Raw genomic sequence first — 18,084 nt, 5'->3', positions numbered from 1 at the left:
GGGAGGGAATCCGCTCTTCTAGCACTTAGGGGCTCTCTATATGTAGCTCAAAAACTATTCTAGGAAAATTTGTTCTTGGAGACAGTTAGCGCTCTGTCCTTTCTGAGTGTCTCCATATGGCTAAGCAGTACTGGACAGCCACACATGGGGTATTATCCACGTTCAGCAGAAATCGTGGGACAAATTTAGTGCCATTTTTACCCATTAACTCTTGTGAAAATGTAAAATCTGGGGCTAAAATTTTTTTTTGGACCCACCTGTGATGTCAATATAATCACTACACCCCTGAATTTATTCAGTGAGGGGTGAGGTTTTTAAAATTATGTCACTTATTGGGGGTTTCCACTGTTCTAGCACCTCAGGGGCTCTGCCGATGTGGCATGGCATCCTCAAACCATTGCAGCAATCTCTGAACTCCAATATGGCGCTCCTTCCCTTCTGAGCTTTGCACTGTGCCTCTAAAGTCGTTTTTGACCACATATGGGGTATCGGCGTACTCAGGAGAAATTGCGTAACAATTGATGATAGAATTAAGGGCACACCATTGATTATTATGGGGTTAATCTGTGCATCCTGCAGAACTAATTTTCATTCAAAACTCTGCCAAATAACGGGACCCACGCAGACTCATTAATCAGTGCAGACCCATTAGTAATCAGTGGGCTCCTCTGCTGAGGGTATGTAACTGAGAAGCTGTATCCAGGTACCTGGTGCTACAAAACCTGGCTACACCATGAAAAACAGAATCTGGAAAGGTGGTTTTTGCACATCTATAAGTAAAGTATTATAATGTCCTGAGAAACGTCCGGTGATTGCAGGCAGTCTTCCCACAGAGCTCGGTTACAGTCATTGCACAATGTGTTCAGGACACTTGCACATGCAAATAAGGAAATGTCACTGGGTACTTCAGTAGCTCCAGCTGTCAGGACGCGGAGTACAGGGGGCTAGGGACGACGGTCCTACACAGTGCGGCATTCACATCTATTCGCCCGACCGAAGAGATGACGGGCGAGAAGGCATGCAGGAAAAGCTACCTGCAAACACTATGGGAGCGATTATCTAGGATCAGCTCGTCGGAGGTGAGACGATGGTGGCTGAGAAGAATTCCCATACTGCAGTGGGCTCCCGGGTACAAACTGCAGGACAGCTTTATTCCAGACCTCATCTCGGGGATGATGCTGGCGGTCCAGCAGGTAGCACAAGGTAAAAAAAAGTCATTTATCAGAATTTATGTATTAAATTTTCACAATTGCAAAGTTATGATTATGTGGGGTCCCAATCAGGAGAACAGAGATCCTTTGTTGCCCATCTGAACAGAGTGGTGGTCTCTCATGGGCGTTACTGCTCAATTCATTGTCTGTGGAGCTGACTTATGAGACCATGCAGCATCGTACGCACAATTGTAAAGAGAATATACATTTTTATTGATCATATATTTCATTTTACGATTGGGGGATGGAGCGCTGGAGGGAGATCTCTGCACCCTATCTGTGCTACTGTCATCAACATCATCACTTGTCTCCCTGATCATTTCTGGGAGCATAGTTGTCAATCGTGCTTTATTACCTTCCTCCCGTATTAAAGGGAATCTGTCAACAGATTTTTGCTACCTCGTCTGAGAGCTGCATGATGTAGAGGCAGAGACCCTGATTCCAGCGACTTGTCACTTACTGGGCTGCTTGTTGTCATTTTGATAAAATAGCTTTTCTCTGATGCAGATCTATCAGTTCTCTGAATGCCAAACCCTGTATAACCCCCCCGACACCACTGATTGGCAGCATTCAGTGTACACTGTGCATAGGCAGACAGCAACCAATTACTGTTGATGGCCTGGCAGCAGGTTTACTAGTTCTCTAGTGATAATCTCCTACTAATAAAATAACAATTTTATTACAACTACAGCAAGTAGCCCAGTAAGTGATGCACGCTGGAATAAGGGTCTCTCTTCCTACATTATGCTGCTCTCAATTACATAGCAAAAACTTGGTGACAGATTCCCTTTAAATTGCTCATAAGCACTAAACATTGGGCATACAGAAGGGAACAGCGTGTATATATATATATATATATATATATATATATATATATATATATATATATATATAATTTCATTTTAATTAAAGTGGATCCGTCAGCATACCTCACAATATAAACTGCACATATTACAAAATAACTCTTACACTTGATGAGGCTGGTGTGCTTACTGTGAAAATCCATATCAGAATATCTATAGAAGGTTTGTTTCACATGTGAATTTTTTTTATGCGTTCATAAAAAAGGACCAGTTTTCACCAGTGTATTGGATCAGTTTTTGCCATCAGTGTTTCATCAGTTTTTCTCATCTCCATAAAAAAACAACTTGATGCAGGTTTCCAAGCCTCTCCTATTAATCAGCCAGTGAAAAGTGGGAAGCATTAGGCTGTAACTATGATGTCATCTGTCTGATATCCGAGGTATTCCCCAACCCTTAGACTAGCATGGAAGATATTGAACAGAGGTTTGGATCAAAATCAGAAATATCTCCATTATTTTTTTTGCAGATGCTCGATCCACAAAAAAAAAACCAGACTTGTCAATATCCCCAAACACTATAATGGGTATGTGTTCTATAAGAGAAAAACAAACAAGTGAATCTGGCCTAACCCTGATATTAAAAAGAACCTGTCATCAGTTTTGACCGCTATAAGATACGGCCATTACCTTTCAGGGCTGATGTACAGCATTCTATAATGCTGTATATAAGCCCCCAACCCGACCTGGAAGAACTGAAAAATAAGTTTTATTATACTCACCTGTGGGGTGGTCTGGTCCGATGGGTGTCGCTGGCTTTGTTCCGGCACCTCCCATCTTCTTATGATCATCGCCCTCCTGCTTGCTGCTTGAGGATGACGCAACTCTGCATCATCCACACAGGCTCCCTGGCATCGCACTCCTGCGCAGGCATACTTATCTGCCCTGTTGAGGGCAGAGAAAATTACTGCAGTGTGCAGGTGCCGGGAAAGGTCAGAGAGCCCCGCACGGCAATCGAGTAACTGAACCTGCTTCTCGGACGCAGGTTCAGTTACTGCACCGGCAGAATCCTGCAGCTGGGTCCCGATCAGCAGAAGAGACTGGGCTCAATGCAGGCCCCCTCTGCTGATCGGGCCCCATACGCCAGTCAGGGCAGTAATGCCCTGATGGCGGCCCTGCCATAGAGTATAATAGGATGTGTAACTGTGATGGTAGTCCATCTTGTCTTGAACAAGACAGAGTTGAGCTGTTTTTTTCAGAGTGGATGTCAAGTCTAGGAAACATGGAGTGGAGAAGAAGCAGCCCTTACTTGGGAAAGGAAGCAGATTACTCTGATGGGATGCATTACAAAGTTCCATAAGTTTGCTTGTACTATCGATTTGTGAAAAGTTTGTTGAAAGTCCAGTTTAAGCATTCGTCACTGTTTTAAAGACATGTGGACCTTACAGATCCCTTTCCATAGTCATCATCACACATTTTCTTCTTACCTGCAGGTCTTGCCTTTGCAGTGATGTCATCAGTTCACCCCGTTTTTGGTTTGTATGGCTCTTTCTTTGCGCCATTGGTATATGCCATTTTTGGGATGAGTCGCCATGTTATAACAGGTAATAAGAAACCAAAAAACAATAAAAACAACCATTTTTTGCAATGACCCCTTCCCCAGCCGTTCTCAGAATTCTACAGCACTACTATGTACTTCTACTACGTCAGTCTCACGTTCTGTTTATATTGCAGGGACTTTCGCTATCACCTCCCTGATATCTTGTGCGGCCGTCGAGCGACTGGTTCCACTGAACAGCAGCAATGTCACCAATACCTCGCTGGGCGATCTGGGCTTATCTGACTTTGACATGCAAAGAATAGGAGTCGCTGCAGCTGTGACGTTTCTCGGCGGAGTCATCCAAGTAACAGACTCATATATGTTCACATATCGTTTGTAGTTATTAGTCAGACATATTATGCCGCTGTAATATAGAGATGCTGTGACCCCTAAAATATCTTCGGGCTATAGAAAGGGCGTAGCCTTTTGCTTTCTCGACTATAATCAGCTGATCATGTAGCATTTGTAGAAAACGTTTAGTAGAGCTGCTGGTTCTTTGTGATCGATTAGTTCAATTTCCACTAGATGAACATTCATATGCTGCCACTCCCCATAAATGTATAAAAGTTAATCAAAATATTATGTACCCCAAAATAGTGGAAATAAAAAATATAACTAATCCACAGTCTGACACAAAATTATTAATTATGGCTCTGACACAGAATCTAACCTGTTTCCATAAAACATGCTTTTATTGGGCAAAATAACCTAGAGGTGATCGTAAAACTTGTAAAGTTAATATGTTACTTATATTATATGACAAGCAGCATAAAAAGGTGGAACTGTCTTTTTTTTAATTTCCTCATCAGAGATAATAATTTTATAACTATAATAATAAATAATTTATAATCCGAATACAAATATTACTGCTAATAAAAATATAATTAAATGTAAAACTGAAAATTACAACTTGTCTCACAATAAAAAAAAAAGCAAACACCCCAAAGCACGTGTCTGCAAATGGAGTTTTAGGTTTGGCTCCTTATCCTAAGTCATGTGGCAAGGGTCACTAAAAGGCCAGGATTCACTTTTAAGATTGCTGCATCCAATAGGTGGCGCTAGAGGCCCAGTCGTCTTCCTTGTGAAGAGGCTATTTGCCTAAAGTGTCACAATTCCTCCTATCAGTGTTCCTTGACGCAGTGAATGACAGTTTTGCTGTCCAATCTAGAACAGGGGCATGCCGAGCTGTCAGTATGGTGACTGACAGTTCAGCTATCCAATTGGATTTTGAGGCATGCTGAGCTGTCAGTGTCTTGAGTGACAGCTTAGTTGTTCAATCACGACAAGAGTGTGCCGTGGCTTCATGCATGTGTCTCTTGTCCATTGTAATTACCTGGCTATTTTACCAGCTCTCTGCCTAAAGCCCCCATCACACATAGCGAGCGACGCTACAGCGATCCCGACAACGATACGACCTGATAAGGATCGTTGCTGCATCGCTATGTGGTCGCTGGTGAGATGTCAAGCAGTCAGATCTTCCCAACGACGCAGCAACGATCCGGTGACCCGTAGCGACCTTTGTAACGATATCACGCCATGTGTCTCGCTTCTGAGTCGCTGATGAGGTTGTTGGTAAAAGGTGTCAAACATACCGAAGCATGCTACCCAGCGGGAGCTCAACAATCAAAAAAATGTCCAGGACATTCCGACACGACCAGCGATCTCACAGCAGGGGCCTGGTCGCTGCTACCTGTCAAACGTAGCGAGATCGCTGCTGAGGTCGCCGTTGCGTCACAAAACTTGTGACACAGCAGCTATCCCGCTAGCGATCCCGCTGTGTGTGACGGGGGCTTTAGATTGCTGACAATTGTAGCTTTGCTCAAATCTTGTGTGTTTGCTCTGTGTTCACAGTCTTGCATTCTGATCTTTGCTGCTTGACCTTGGATTTGCCTTGACCATCAGTTTTCCTTACCCTTTTGTTGTGATCCGCTACCTTCTTAGAATTCTGACCTCAGACTGTGTCCTGACTATGCCTTTGTCTCACCCCTCTGTCTATATCGTACCCTCATGGCTTTTGATCTTGGATCTCTGGACTACCCAGCCTCACGGCTTATCTGTGAGTAGTGACTAGCGTCACAAAAAAAGCAGTCATACAATTATATCAACAAGGACATTAATGAAATTTTTAACAAGAAATACTTTAAATGATTTCCTAACATCATCATTAATCTATCTTTGCATGGATCCCTTTATTCCGTACACTCATCCTTAGTATGAACTATGGCCCCAATTCACCACGATCAGTGATTTTATCACTGGTCTTGAAGAGGCAGTGTGTTGGAGTCACCCTGTCCTGGAGTGAAATTTTAGGGTAAGGAAACACCACAGTTGTCAAGAATTAGACGAGCCATTGCTTCAAATGCCCGTTCGGCCCCATCTCTCACCAGCTTCAGAGAAACTGGCATGAAAACACCAAAAGTGGCAAAAATTGAGCCAAAATTTTGTGACTTCACTCTGTAATTTACACTAGAATTCTGATGAAATTGCTTTGATGAATCGGGGCCTATATGGCGCAGAACTAGATGTTTGGCACACTGTGTGTAATAGAGTTAATAAGTGCAGGTTGATCTAATCAGGGGCTGATTAGATAATAGAAAGGACAAAGCACAGAATGAAGGACATTTAGGGTGAGAAATGGGACTGCTGAAACCAATCTACATTCTTATACAGGCAATACAATAATTGATGTGTTTTTGGAACACATTTGCTATATTTATGTTACTTTTTTGCTATGGGCCATATTTATGGAATTGACCACTCTGGACATCTCCTATGACTTGGATCAATATGGTAAGCAGCAGAGACGTGTCAAGATACAGTTACCCATTGCAGGCAATCTGATGTGTATTGAACAAGAGGATCCATAGCAAAAATCCAAGTATCCAAGGCTGACAAGTGGATTTCTGCTGTTGATGTGACATTAATGTGATAGGGTCGGACTGGCGCACCGGAGTACCGTAGGATTCTCTGGTGGGCCTAGGGACTTGGACTGGTAATTGTTCCTGGCACAGTCAGCTTTATAATCGCCACGTTCAGTGGTGTACGCTCATTGACCTCACCTCGTTGTGCACAATGGCTAGCCCATTTTATCCTACGCAGAATTCACAAGAAGAATAAACATGATCTTGTGGTCTTTTTCTTGCATTTTTTTTCATAGTGCATACAAATGTTTGCAACTATTTTCGGTGGAGCATGTGACTGGGGTATAAAATATTACCTTTCCTTGCAATTAATCCCATTTCTTCAGCATATGGAGAAGTGAGTGACTGTGCACACTCTCATGCTAACCAATAGAGAGCGGCCACATTTCCATTTCCTTCAACCTCATTCTTGTCAGATAGAACAACCCCTTTAAAACCTCATAAAACATGTGAAGTGGGATCCTCATAAAGAGCTTAAACCAAGGTGACAAAAAATGTTCTCGTTGTTGTTTCTATGACAGATGTCCATGTTTCTGTTGAATTTGGGCTGTACAACCATCCTATTGTCCGAACCGGTAGTTAGTGCAATGACAACAGGCGCAGCGACTCATGTGGTGACGTCACAAGTAAAGTTCCTTCTAGGAATGAAGATGCCCTACATCTCTGGACCTTTAGGAATGTTTTATGTGAGTATCATGCAGTAGTAGGACCTAATGGCTCCAGGGCGCCTGACACATCCAATATGTCCCACAGAACTCAGCACACACTCGCCTCCTGAGCTGCTCGTGGGCAGTCACTTCTTGTATCATATGAATAATATTATATTTTATTTCATTTTTTTGTAATATTTAGGTCCCTTTCTATATTTTTTTTATAGATTTATATCTATGTTTTTAAAAACATCCACCTGGTCAATATCGGAGCTCTACTTTTATCCCTTCTCTCCCTTGTGGTGCTGATTCTGACGAAAGAACTTAATGAAAAGTACAAAAGTAAAATCAGATTTGTGATCCCGATTGACCTGGCACTGGTGAGTTCTAACAGGAGGGATCGTTTACTGAAATACTGACGCATTCTGCACCTATGTAATAAGTTTATGGAGGGCCTCTCGTGGTTTAAAGGTTAATATATTTTATACTTGATATCTAATGTTCCTAGTGGGCTGCTGTAGTGAATGGTGCAGGGTGGTGAAAGGGTTAAAGGGGTGGTCTGATGAAGATAACCTCTTTTACATACCCTATTAGGTCACTTAAATAGCATAAGGAAACCCCTCTGTGCTGTGACCATAGGCTGGGACTGGCCCACAGGAGAATCCTCCGGAGGGCCATCACCCTCTTGTATGAGCAGTACTTGGCCCAATATAACTGACTCACTATGTACAGACAGAGAGAGCATCTTATTCAGTTAATAATCTACCCAGATCATTGTTATATAAATTTGTGATTGAGGACAATGTCACATTTGTATGCAGCTGAAAGGTGAGGACCTGGAGTTGTTTACTGCCCTTGGCAGCCCAGTTTAATACTGTAGTAGTGTTCGTCTAATTAAAAAAGTAATAATGGGTTGAACACCTGTAGGTATCGCAGGTACGTGGGATGCAGTGACGGGACGGGAGTCGGAGTGAACTTAGAATGTAACTTTTATGTATATATTTACAGTATATATATAAGGTATATCTTGAGTAACCGACAAGCAAACATCAGTTATCCTCACAGGGATCAGAACAATAATACACAGGTAACATGATCACGACTACCCGGTCAAAACCGGTAACTATGGGGCCGCGGTATGGCCGACTACGGGTCCAGGAACTAAAGGTTATCAACTACAACGTGTCACTTATCCTCCTCTGACGTCTGGCAGAGTCAGCGTCGGACTGGAACACCTTGGGCCCACCAGAGAAAATCATTCTTGGGGCCCACTACGTAGCTACATAGTGATAAATACAAGACCGCCAATTGTGCGGTAAAACATGCTAATATCTGGGTATAATATAAGGTAGTACACGTCTTAATTATGTAGCAGGAGTTGGGGTAGCCTCCCTCATAGAATATAAAGCAGCCCCCTCATATAGTAAAATGCAGCCATCTCATAGAATATAATGCTGCCTCCCTCATAGGGTATAATGCTGCTCCCCTCATAGGGTATAATGCTGCTCCCCTCATAGGGTATAATGCTGCTCCCCTCATAGGGTATAATGCTGCTCCCCTCATAGGGTATAATGCTGCTCCCCTCATAGGGTATAATGCTGCCCCCCTCATAGGGTATAATGCACCCCCTCATAGGGTATAACGCTGCTCCCTCATAGGGTATAATGCTGCCCCCATCATAGGGTATAATGCTGCCCCCTCATAGGGTATAATGCTGCCCCCTCATAGGGCATAATGCTGCCTCCTCATAGGGTATAACGCTGCTCCCTCATAGGGTATAATGCTGCCCCCATCATAGGGTATAATGCTGCCCCCATCATAGGGTATAATGCTGCCCCCTCATAGGGCATAATGCTGCCCCCATCATAGGGTATAATGCTGCCCCCTCATAGGGTATAATGCTGCGCCCCATAGGGTATAATGCACCCCCTCATAGGGTATAATGCTGCGCCCACTCATAGGGTATAATGCACCCCCTCATAGAGTATAATGCTGCCCCCCTCATAGGGTATAATGCTGCCCCCCCTCATAGGGTATAATGCTGCCCCCCTCATAGGGTATAATGCTGCCCCCTCATAGGGTATAATGCTGCCCCCCCTCATAGAGTATAATGCTGCCCCCCTCATAGGGTATAATGCTGCCCCCCCTCATAGGGTATAATGCTGCCCCCCCTCATAGGGTATAATGCTGCCTCCCTTCATAGGGTATAATGCTGCCCATAGGGTATAATGCTGCCCCCCCTCATAGGGTATAATGCTGCCCCCCCATAGAGTATAATGCTGCCCCCCTCATATGAAAAAAAGTTTTTTATAGTTCCAGCACACGATGTGAAAAAATTAAGAAAAGCCTTTATTTAATCCATAATTAAAAAATGCAATTCCAGTGATGATAAAAGCATGTGTAGGCTTACGCGTTTCGGATCATATTTGACCCTTAATCATAGCATAAAATACTGAATAAATGTTGCACTTATCAAGGAAAAGCAACCAGAGAAGGCTGCCTTTGGTAACACCCACCAAAATCAGCTGTGAAACTGACATCACTAATTCAAAGTTAACAATAGTACCTCACTGGTTTAACCCTATGATGCATTCATCTTATACAAACATATTACAATGTGAATTCTCACTTAATAATAATCTGATGATTAATCCAAAAACAAACAAACTTCAGCCTCCCTAGTAGCTGGGATTGAAGGCACATACCACCGCACCCGGCAAAAGAAAAAAAAAAAAAAACTCCAAAAAAAACAAACAAAAAAAACCATATTAATATAGATACATCAATTCATGCTTCAAATTTAATCCTGCTGGATATCTAGTATTAAGTTTTAGTATCCATCGAGCTTCAATCATCTGGAGTAATTTAATTCTATCGCCACCACGCCGAGGAGCAGGAACACATTCCAAAGCACTTACTCGCAGGCTATTCAATTCTCTCTTATGTTCATGCAAAAAATGTTTAGAAGCCCCCGAAAGACTACGGGTAGTAATATTATTGATGTCATAAATGTGTTCCGACAATCTCTGCCCCCCTCATATGGTATAATGCTGCCCCCCCTCATAGGGTATAATGCTGCCCCCCCTCACAGGGTATAATGCTGCCCCCCTCATTGGGTATAATGCACCCCCTCATAGAATATAATGCTGCCCTCCTCACAGGGTATAATGCTGCCCCCCTCATAGGGTATAATGCACCCCCTGATAGGGTATAATGCTGCCCCCTCTCAAAGGGTATAATTATGCCCCCCTCATAGGGTATAATGCTGCCCCCTCACAGGGTATAATGTACCCCCTCATAGGGTATAATGCTGCCCCCCCTCACAGGGTATAATGCTGCCCCCCTCACAGGGTATAATGCTGCCCCCCTCATAGGGTATAATGCTGCCCCCCTCATAGGGTATAATGCTGCCCCCCCTCATAGGGTATAATGCTGCCCCCTCATAGGGTATAATGCTGCCCCCCTCATAGGGTATAATGCACCCCCTCATAGAATATAATGCTGCCCTCATCACATGGTATAATGCACCCCCTCATAGAATATAATGCTGCCCTCCTCACAGGGTATAATGCACCCCCTCATAGGGTATAATGCTACCCCCCTCATAGGGTATAATGCACCCCCTCATAGAATATAATACCCTCCTCACAGGGTATAATGCACCCCCTCATAGGGTATAATGCACCCCCTCATAGGGTATAATGCTGCCCCCCCTCATAGGGTATAATGCTGCCCCCCCATAGGGTATAATGCTGCCCCCCGCATAGGGTGCAAAGCTTTTATATAGAGATAGATAGATAGAGAGATAGATATGGGATAAATAGATAGATCTATGGATAGATAGATAGAATATTCATTTCCTTTTAGCAGCGGGTACAGGGGCTTCTGGCTGCTGCTCCGCTGTCACAGGGCTGGGGGCCCCTGGAGCAGCGGGGGCCCTAGGCAACTGCTGGCCCTGTATGCCAGCAGGTGCCAGGGGCCCAGGGCCCACCAGATGCCAGGGCCCACCGGAGAATCCTCCGGTTCTCCGGTGGGCCAGTCCGACGCTGGGCAGAGTGGTGGTCGGTATCTCTTCGGCGTCTCAGCCACTGGGCCCAGACGATGAGGATCTGACACAGGCTTCTGGCGTTCCTACACCCAGGTGAAGTGTGGGCACAACAGGCCCCTGTACATTTCCTCTGTGTTGCGCCTCCCGACGGAGGTGGGATGGCGACAGCCGGGGCCCGGGACCCGGGATGTGTGGGCCGCAGCCGCGGGCTGGGGCTGGACAGCGGCGGCCACGGGTGACAGTGGGCAGGCCGTAGCCACGGACTGGAGTCAGACACTGGCAGCCGCTGGTGGCGGCGAGCAGGCCGCAACCGCGGGCTGGAGATGGGCCGTGGCGGCCGCGGGTGGCGACGGGCAGGTCGCAACTGCCGGCTGGATTTTGGCAGCGGCAGGTCGCGGGTGGCAGTGGGCAGGCCGCAACCGCGGGCTGGAGTAGGGCAACGGCGGCTGCGGGTGACAGCGGGCAGGCCGCAGCCGCAGGTTGGAGTCGGGCTGTGGCGGCCGACGCGGCGGCGGGCAGGCCGCAGCCGTGGGCTGCAGTCGGGCAGTGACGGCCGCGGGCGGCAGTGGGTAGGCCACAGCCACGGGCTGGAGTCGGGAAAGCTCCCTCCAGTCTTCCTACTCCTTCTCTCCCGTTCTGTCAAGTGCCCCCTGCTGGCATCCTCAGCTCCTTTTATATTGGCTCTGCCCCCACTCCTTCTGGAACTCTCTCCGATCCGTCCTCTAATTATGTCTTCAGAAACAGTCTCCCTAGGAACCTTGCTGACAGTCCCCTTGGTTCCGGCCCGATTACACAGCGGGGACTCTCCCTCCTACACACCTATAGCAGCAATAATGACAATCAAACATTTCCTATATTTTGATATCAGTCATTCAGTTTAGGACATGTGCTATGTATAGATATTCTTATTAAAGAGGTATTGCAACATCAGAAATTGATGGAATATCCACAGTGTATGCTATAAATATTTTGCTCAGGTCCATATCAACAAGAACTTGGTAATTGTGTGGTCCATTGAGATCAGACCTAATGTACAGGGGTTGGACAAAGTAATGGAAACACCTGGAAACATCAACAAAAGTTAGTTTAATATGGTGTAGGTCCACCTTTTGTGGCGATTACAGCCTCAATTCTCCGAGGTATGGATTCATACAAGGTGTGAATTGTTTCTAAAGGAATTGTAGCCCATTCTTCAGTTAAAACACCCTCCAGTTCTTTGAGCGACGATGGCAGCGAAAATCGACGTCTAACTTGAATCTCTAAAATCGACCATAAATGCTCAATAATGTTGAGGTCTGGGGATTGTGGGGGCCAGATGAGATGCTCAACTTCATTACAATATCCCTCATGCCATGCTTTAACGATTCTAGCTGTATGAATTGGTGGATTATCATCTTGAAAGATGGCGTTCCCCTCCGGGAACAGTGCTTGAACCATAGGATGCACTTGGTCGCCCAAAATGCCTAAATAATCGCGGCTGTTAATTCTTCCATGAAGGGATATCATTGGCCCTGCAGATCTCCAGGAAATAGCACCCCAGATCATCACAGAACCTCCGCCATGTTTTACAGTTGGGAGAAGGCAGTCTGGATGGAATGCTTCTTTCGGCTGTCTCCAAACGTACACTCGGCCGGAGGTCGGAAATAGGGTAAACGATGATTCGTCTGAGAATATCACATGTTTCCACAGCTCGAGGGACCAATTCTGGAGGTTTCTACACCACTCTAAATGCTTGGAAACATTTGTCATTGAGAGCAGCAGTTTTCGAATTGCAGCTCTTCTGTGGAATCCAGATTTGTGCAGCTCCCGACGAACAGTTTTTGTGGAAACTGGGTTCTGTAGGTGTTCATTGAGCTCAGCAGTGATTTTCGGAGCCGTAGTCTTGCGATCCTCTCTCACAATTCGCTCTAGAGTACAACGGTCTCTCTCAGTCAACTTCGACTTTCGGCCGGACCTGTGCTTTGCTGTGGACATTTTTACTTCTCTTTCAAACGCAGTCATTACTTTGGAGTCAGTACCTCTTGACACGCCAATCATTTGGGCACTTTCTGTTACACTAGCGCCTGCCATACGAGCACCAACAATTTGGCCTCTTTGAAAATCCGAGAGGTCTGCCATTGGTATCAGGTTCTCATCAATGTTCTTACTAACAGTTAATTTACATACACATATCACATAACCCAAATAATCATTACCATATGTCACGGTTTGCATGTTTATAACATGTTCGAAGATTACGATGCCAAAACGTTAGGTGTTTCCATTATTTTGTCCAACCCCTGTATGTCAGACTTATTATTGTAGCTGTGCTGACAGGTAATAACATTTAAAGACCATTACCTGTAGTTAGATGACAAACTTTTAGTTGGGGATATATAAAAGAAATGGTATTTGCTGCTACATTTAGCTGAATACACTAAGGCCAGATTCACACATCTGTTTTTTGCAGTCTGTGATATGCGGCGAAAAACTCAAAATTGACTGCCTCATATATGCCAAAAATGCTGTTAAGTTTGAGTCAGGAGACCCCTGGCTGGTCCATGCAATGTGGTCTGTACACAGGCCGCAAAACAAGGATGCGTTAATTAAAGCTGAAACCTATCTGTCCTATACTGTGACGTCCGTCCGCGAATCTGGACTGCAATAGGCACAGCACCCCGAGAAACCCCGATACCCTTAACCCCTATACAGGGATCTGGAATTGTAGCAAGGCCCAGGGGGTGGCTGTCTAGAGGAGCAGTGGACCAGAGCAGGAGGTTTGCCAAGGGAAAAAGTCAGGGAATCAAAAACGTAGACAGAAATCGGGAGAGCAGCGGAGGTACCGAATCGGCAGGCAGTGGCAGAGTAAACAGTCCAGGCCAAGGTCACAAAAAACGGGAGAGTGGCAACGGTACAAAAATGGCAGGCAGTAGCAGAGTAAAATATCCAGGCCAAGGTCACAAACCAGGAGAGTAGCAGAGGTACAAAATCGTCAGGCAGTAGAGGGGTCAGAAATCCAGGCTGAGGTCAGAGTCACACAATAGCAAATCACACTGTAGCACACAGGGGAACCAAGAATATATCCGGCGGCTTGCAAGACCAGTCCCAAGGTATTTGAGGGATCAGGTTCCCGGACTGATGATGTCATCAGGACCGCCCCCAGGACCAGGCCAGATGGTGATGCACCAACCCCTTCCTGACTGACAGAGGAGCGGAGCCTGCGTTCACCAGATGCCTGCGCAGGAGCCCCTTCTCTGTCGCCGCCATCACTCGGGGTGAACCATAGGGTAGGAACAACAGGCCCCGAGTCAGATGGTGACGTGACAGTCCGGGGCCTCCTGGTGGCAGGCCCCGAGTCAGACGGCGACGTGACAGTCCGGGGCCTCCTGGTGGCCGAGGTCGGGACAGCAGGCCCCGAGTCTGACGGCGATGTGACGGTCCGGCGCCTCCTAGTGGCCGAGGCCGGGACAGCAGGCCCCGAGTCTGACAGCGACGTGACATATACATTTTTAGGCTTTGGCTCAGGACAGGAAAGTTTGATAGTGTAGATTCCCATCTACAGTACATTGAGGGTATGCCTTGTCATGGTAAATGGGTACACATGAATTGGCTAACTTTTGTGCTAAGTACCTCCATTATAGTATATACAATATATAGAGTAATGCCATTCACAATTCATATATTCACCTATAGTAGGGAAAATAAGTATTTGATACACTGCGGATTTTGCAAGTTTTCCCATCTACAAATAATGGAGAGAACTGTAATGTAGAAGTACACTTCTACTGTGAGAGACAGAATCTAAAAATAAAAAAAGCAAAAAACAGAAAATCACATTGTATGATTTTTAAATAATTAAATTGAATTTTATTGCATGATATAAGTATTTGATCCCTGACCAACCAGCAAGAATTCTAGCTCTCACAGACCTGTTAATTTATCTTTAAGAAGCCCTCCAACTCTGCACTCATTACCTGTATTAATTGCACGTGTTTGAACTCATTACCTGTATAAAAGACACCTGTCCACACACTCAATCAATCAATCACACTCCAACCTCTCCACAATGGTCAAGACCAAAGAGCTGTATAATGACAACAGGGATAAAATTGTAGACCTGCACAAGGCTGGGATGGGCTAAAAAGACAATAGGCAAGCAGCTTGGTGTGAAGGCAACAACTGATTCTCACAATTTTTAGAAAATGGAAGAAACACAAGATGAATGTCAATCTTCTTCGGTCTGGGGCTCTATGTAAAATCTCGACTCGTGGGGTTAAGGATGAATCTGCAAAAAGGTCAGGGATCAGCCCAGAACTACAGGGGAGGACCTGGTCAATGACATGAAGATAGCTGGGACCACAGTCTCAGACATTACCGTAAGTGACACACTACGCCATCTTAGGTTAAAATTCTGCAGGGCACGCAAGGTCCCCCTGCTCACGCCAGCACATGTTCAGGTCTGTTTGAAGTTCGCCAATGACCATCTCGATGATCCAAAGGAGGCACGGAGAAGTCATGTAGTCAGATAAAACCAAAATAGAATTTTTTGGTACCAATGCCACTCGTCGTATTTGGAGGAAGAAGGATGAGTACAACTCCAAGAACACCATCCCGACCATGAAGCATGGTAGAGGAAACATCATACTTTGGAGGTGCTTTTCTGCAAAGGGGACAGAAAAACTGCACCATATTGAAGGGAGGTTGGATGGGGTCATGTATTGGAAAATTTTGGCCAACAACCTCCTTCCCTCAGTTAAAGCATGGAAGACGAGACATGGATGGGTGTTCAAGCATCACAGTGACCTGAAACACCCACCCAGGGCAACTAAGGAGGGGTTCCGTAAGAAGCATATCAAGCTCCTGGAGTGGCCTAGCCAGTTTCCAGACCTGAACCTAATAGAAAACCTTTGGAGGGAGCTGAAACTCAATGTTGCCCAACAACTACTCTCAAACCTGAAAGATCTGGAGAAGATCTGTATGGTGGAGTGGGTCAAAATCCCTGCAGCAGTGTATGCAAACTTGGTCAAGAACTACAGGAAATGTCAGACATCTGTGATTGCAAACAAAGGTTTCTGTTCCATATATTAAATTCTGTTTTTCTATTGCACCAAATACTTATTTCAGGCAATAAAATGCAAATTAATTATGTAAAAATCATACAATGTGATTTTTTTGGGATTTTGTTTTTAAGATTCTGTCTCTCACAGTTGAATTGTACTTTTGAAAAAAAATTACAGACCTCTCCATTCTTTGTAGGGGGGAAAACTTGCAAAATTGGCAGAGCATCAAATACTTATTTTCCACACTGTATAAAAGTAAATAAATACTTTGTGCTTAATTCATCAAAACTGGCCTTGTTCACGCTGGTCTTGATGAGAAGATGGACTGGAATCAGATGCTCCTGATTCATAAATCTGGACTGCCAGATGAGCGGCATACGTGGCAAATCCTACAAATCTCCACAAATCCTACTCCAGAGTAATATTTGAGGCATAGTGAGCATCTCCACTTGTCATGAATCTGACGAGCAGCTGTCATCATACCCATTTTGTTGGGCCTGGGCAAAAATAGCACGAGAGTGCCAAAAGTCACATAATTTTAGCGTAGCCACCAGTTTCACCAAAATTATGTGACTTTTCAGAGCTTTTTATGCCAGAATACTGTTGGAAAAGATTTGTTGTATTGGGCCCTGTATTCATTCTCTTTCAAATATTTTACTGAGTTTTACAAAATCAGAAACAAAACTCAATAAAAAAAAGGGAGAAAATGGTCAGAAGAGGAGACATTAAAACTTCCGTCAGATTCCTGATTTTGAAAAATTTAGCTGGACTGTCATTCAAAATACTTGAAAGTTGCTCCTTATTGATAAAGTTAGTACAAATACTTTGTTTTTATTTTACTGTTTATAAATATTTAACTTTTGCTTATTTTTTGTTCCATTTAACCACAATGCTTATTGATTTATTACTCTGGTAACTGTAATATGCTCTGTTTCTCCCACAGATAGTTTCAACATCTCTTGCTTGTTACTTTGCTGATATGCCTAAATCTATTGGAACTGATGTTATTGGACATGTTCCAAAAGGGTAATGTTTTTGTTTAATTGATGTCAATTTTTGAGTAACTGACTAAATTAGTGATGTCGCACCTTTTAAACGAGCGCAAAATTAATACTTGCATTGAACTTCCATTTTGGATATAATCCTAAAAGCATAAGTCTAGTACATTTCTTTTTTACACTTACTCACCACATTGCACATTGTTAGTTGCTGATTAGATATGAGCGAACCTTTTCAAGGTTCGGTTCGGTTTGGATTAGCAAACGTCCTCATGTTCGCTGAACATTTTGTCGAACATATCCGTACCCCATTGAATTCAATGGGAGGCAAACCCAAACACATAGACAACACCTTCAGAGGGGCCAAAAAACTGCCAATACTGCTTAGGGGAAGACACCAGAAAAAGTGGCATCAATTGACCCAGAGTACAAATAGTATAATTGCGCAGCATAAATACATGGGGTATCGCCTGGGACAGAGCTTTGAATTTAAGTTCAAATTAAGAGATGGATGAGGGATCGGTGTAGGCCTGCTGAGCTGGGAGCCCTGATACCTCATGCAACAGCTCATACTGCTTTTCTGCTCAGCAACACTCAGGTGGCATAAACATTAGTTTTGTAGACTACTTTTGCTTAAAACATTTAAGGATAGTAGCACAAGTAGTTGACTGAAAGTAAGTGCAGGCCTGCTGGTCTGGGAACACTACTGCTACAAGCAACACACATGAAGGAGACCCAACCTGGAGTGCAAACATTTCCAAAAATTTAGGGCAAACACCATTACAGTGGCATTAATTGCCCCATAGTAGAAATAGTAT

At 44.5% G+C, this 18,084-nt stretch overlaps 1 protein-coding gene across 1 annotated transcript in view; it reads left to right on the top strand.

Annotated features, from left to right (window-relative positions):
* The first annotated feature begins 823 nt into the window (after positions 1–823).
* SLC26A7 (solute carrier family 26 member 7) overlaps positions 824–18,084 on the top strand; it is a 104,406-nt gene continuing 87,145 nt past the window's right edge. Inside the window, exons 1-6 of the mRNA XM_073550505.1 lie at positions 824–1,203; positions 3,504–3,614; positions 3,745–3,914; positions 7,053–7,217; positions 7,409–7,561; positions 17,212–17,294. Of these exons, the coding sequence (XP_073406606.1) occupies positions 1,002–1,203; positions 3,504–3,614; positions 3,745–3,914; positions 7,053–7,217; positions 7,409–7,561; positions 17,212–17,294 (884 nt within the window). The 5' untranslated portion in view covers positions 824–1,001. The remainder of the gene's footprint in view (positions 1,204–3,503; positions 3,615–3,744; positions 3,915–7,052; positions 7,218–7,408; positions 7,562–17,211; positions 17,295–18,084) is intronic.

Source organism: Dendrobates tinctorius, unplaced genomic scaffold, assembly GCF_039654945.1.
Source record: "Dendrobates tinctorius isolate UK_male_01 unplaced genomic scaffold, ASM3965494v1 ptg000165l, whole genome shotgun sequence".
NCBI classification, from domain to species: domain Eukaryota; kingdom Metazoa; phylum Chordata; class Amphibia; order Anura; family Dendrobatidae; genus Dendrobates; species Dendrobates tinctorius.
The sequence above is the reverse complement of the archived record's forward strand: the minus strand, read 5'-3'. Positions and strand labels throughout refer to the sequence as shown.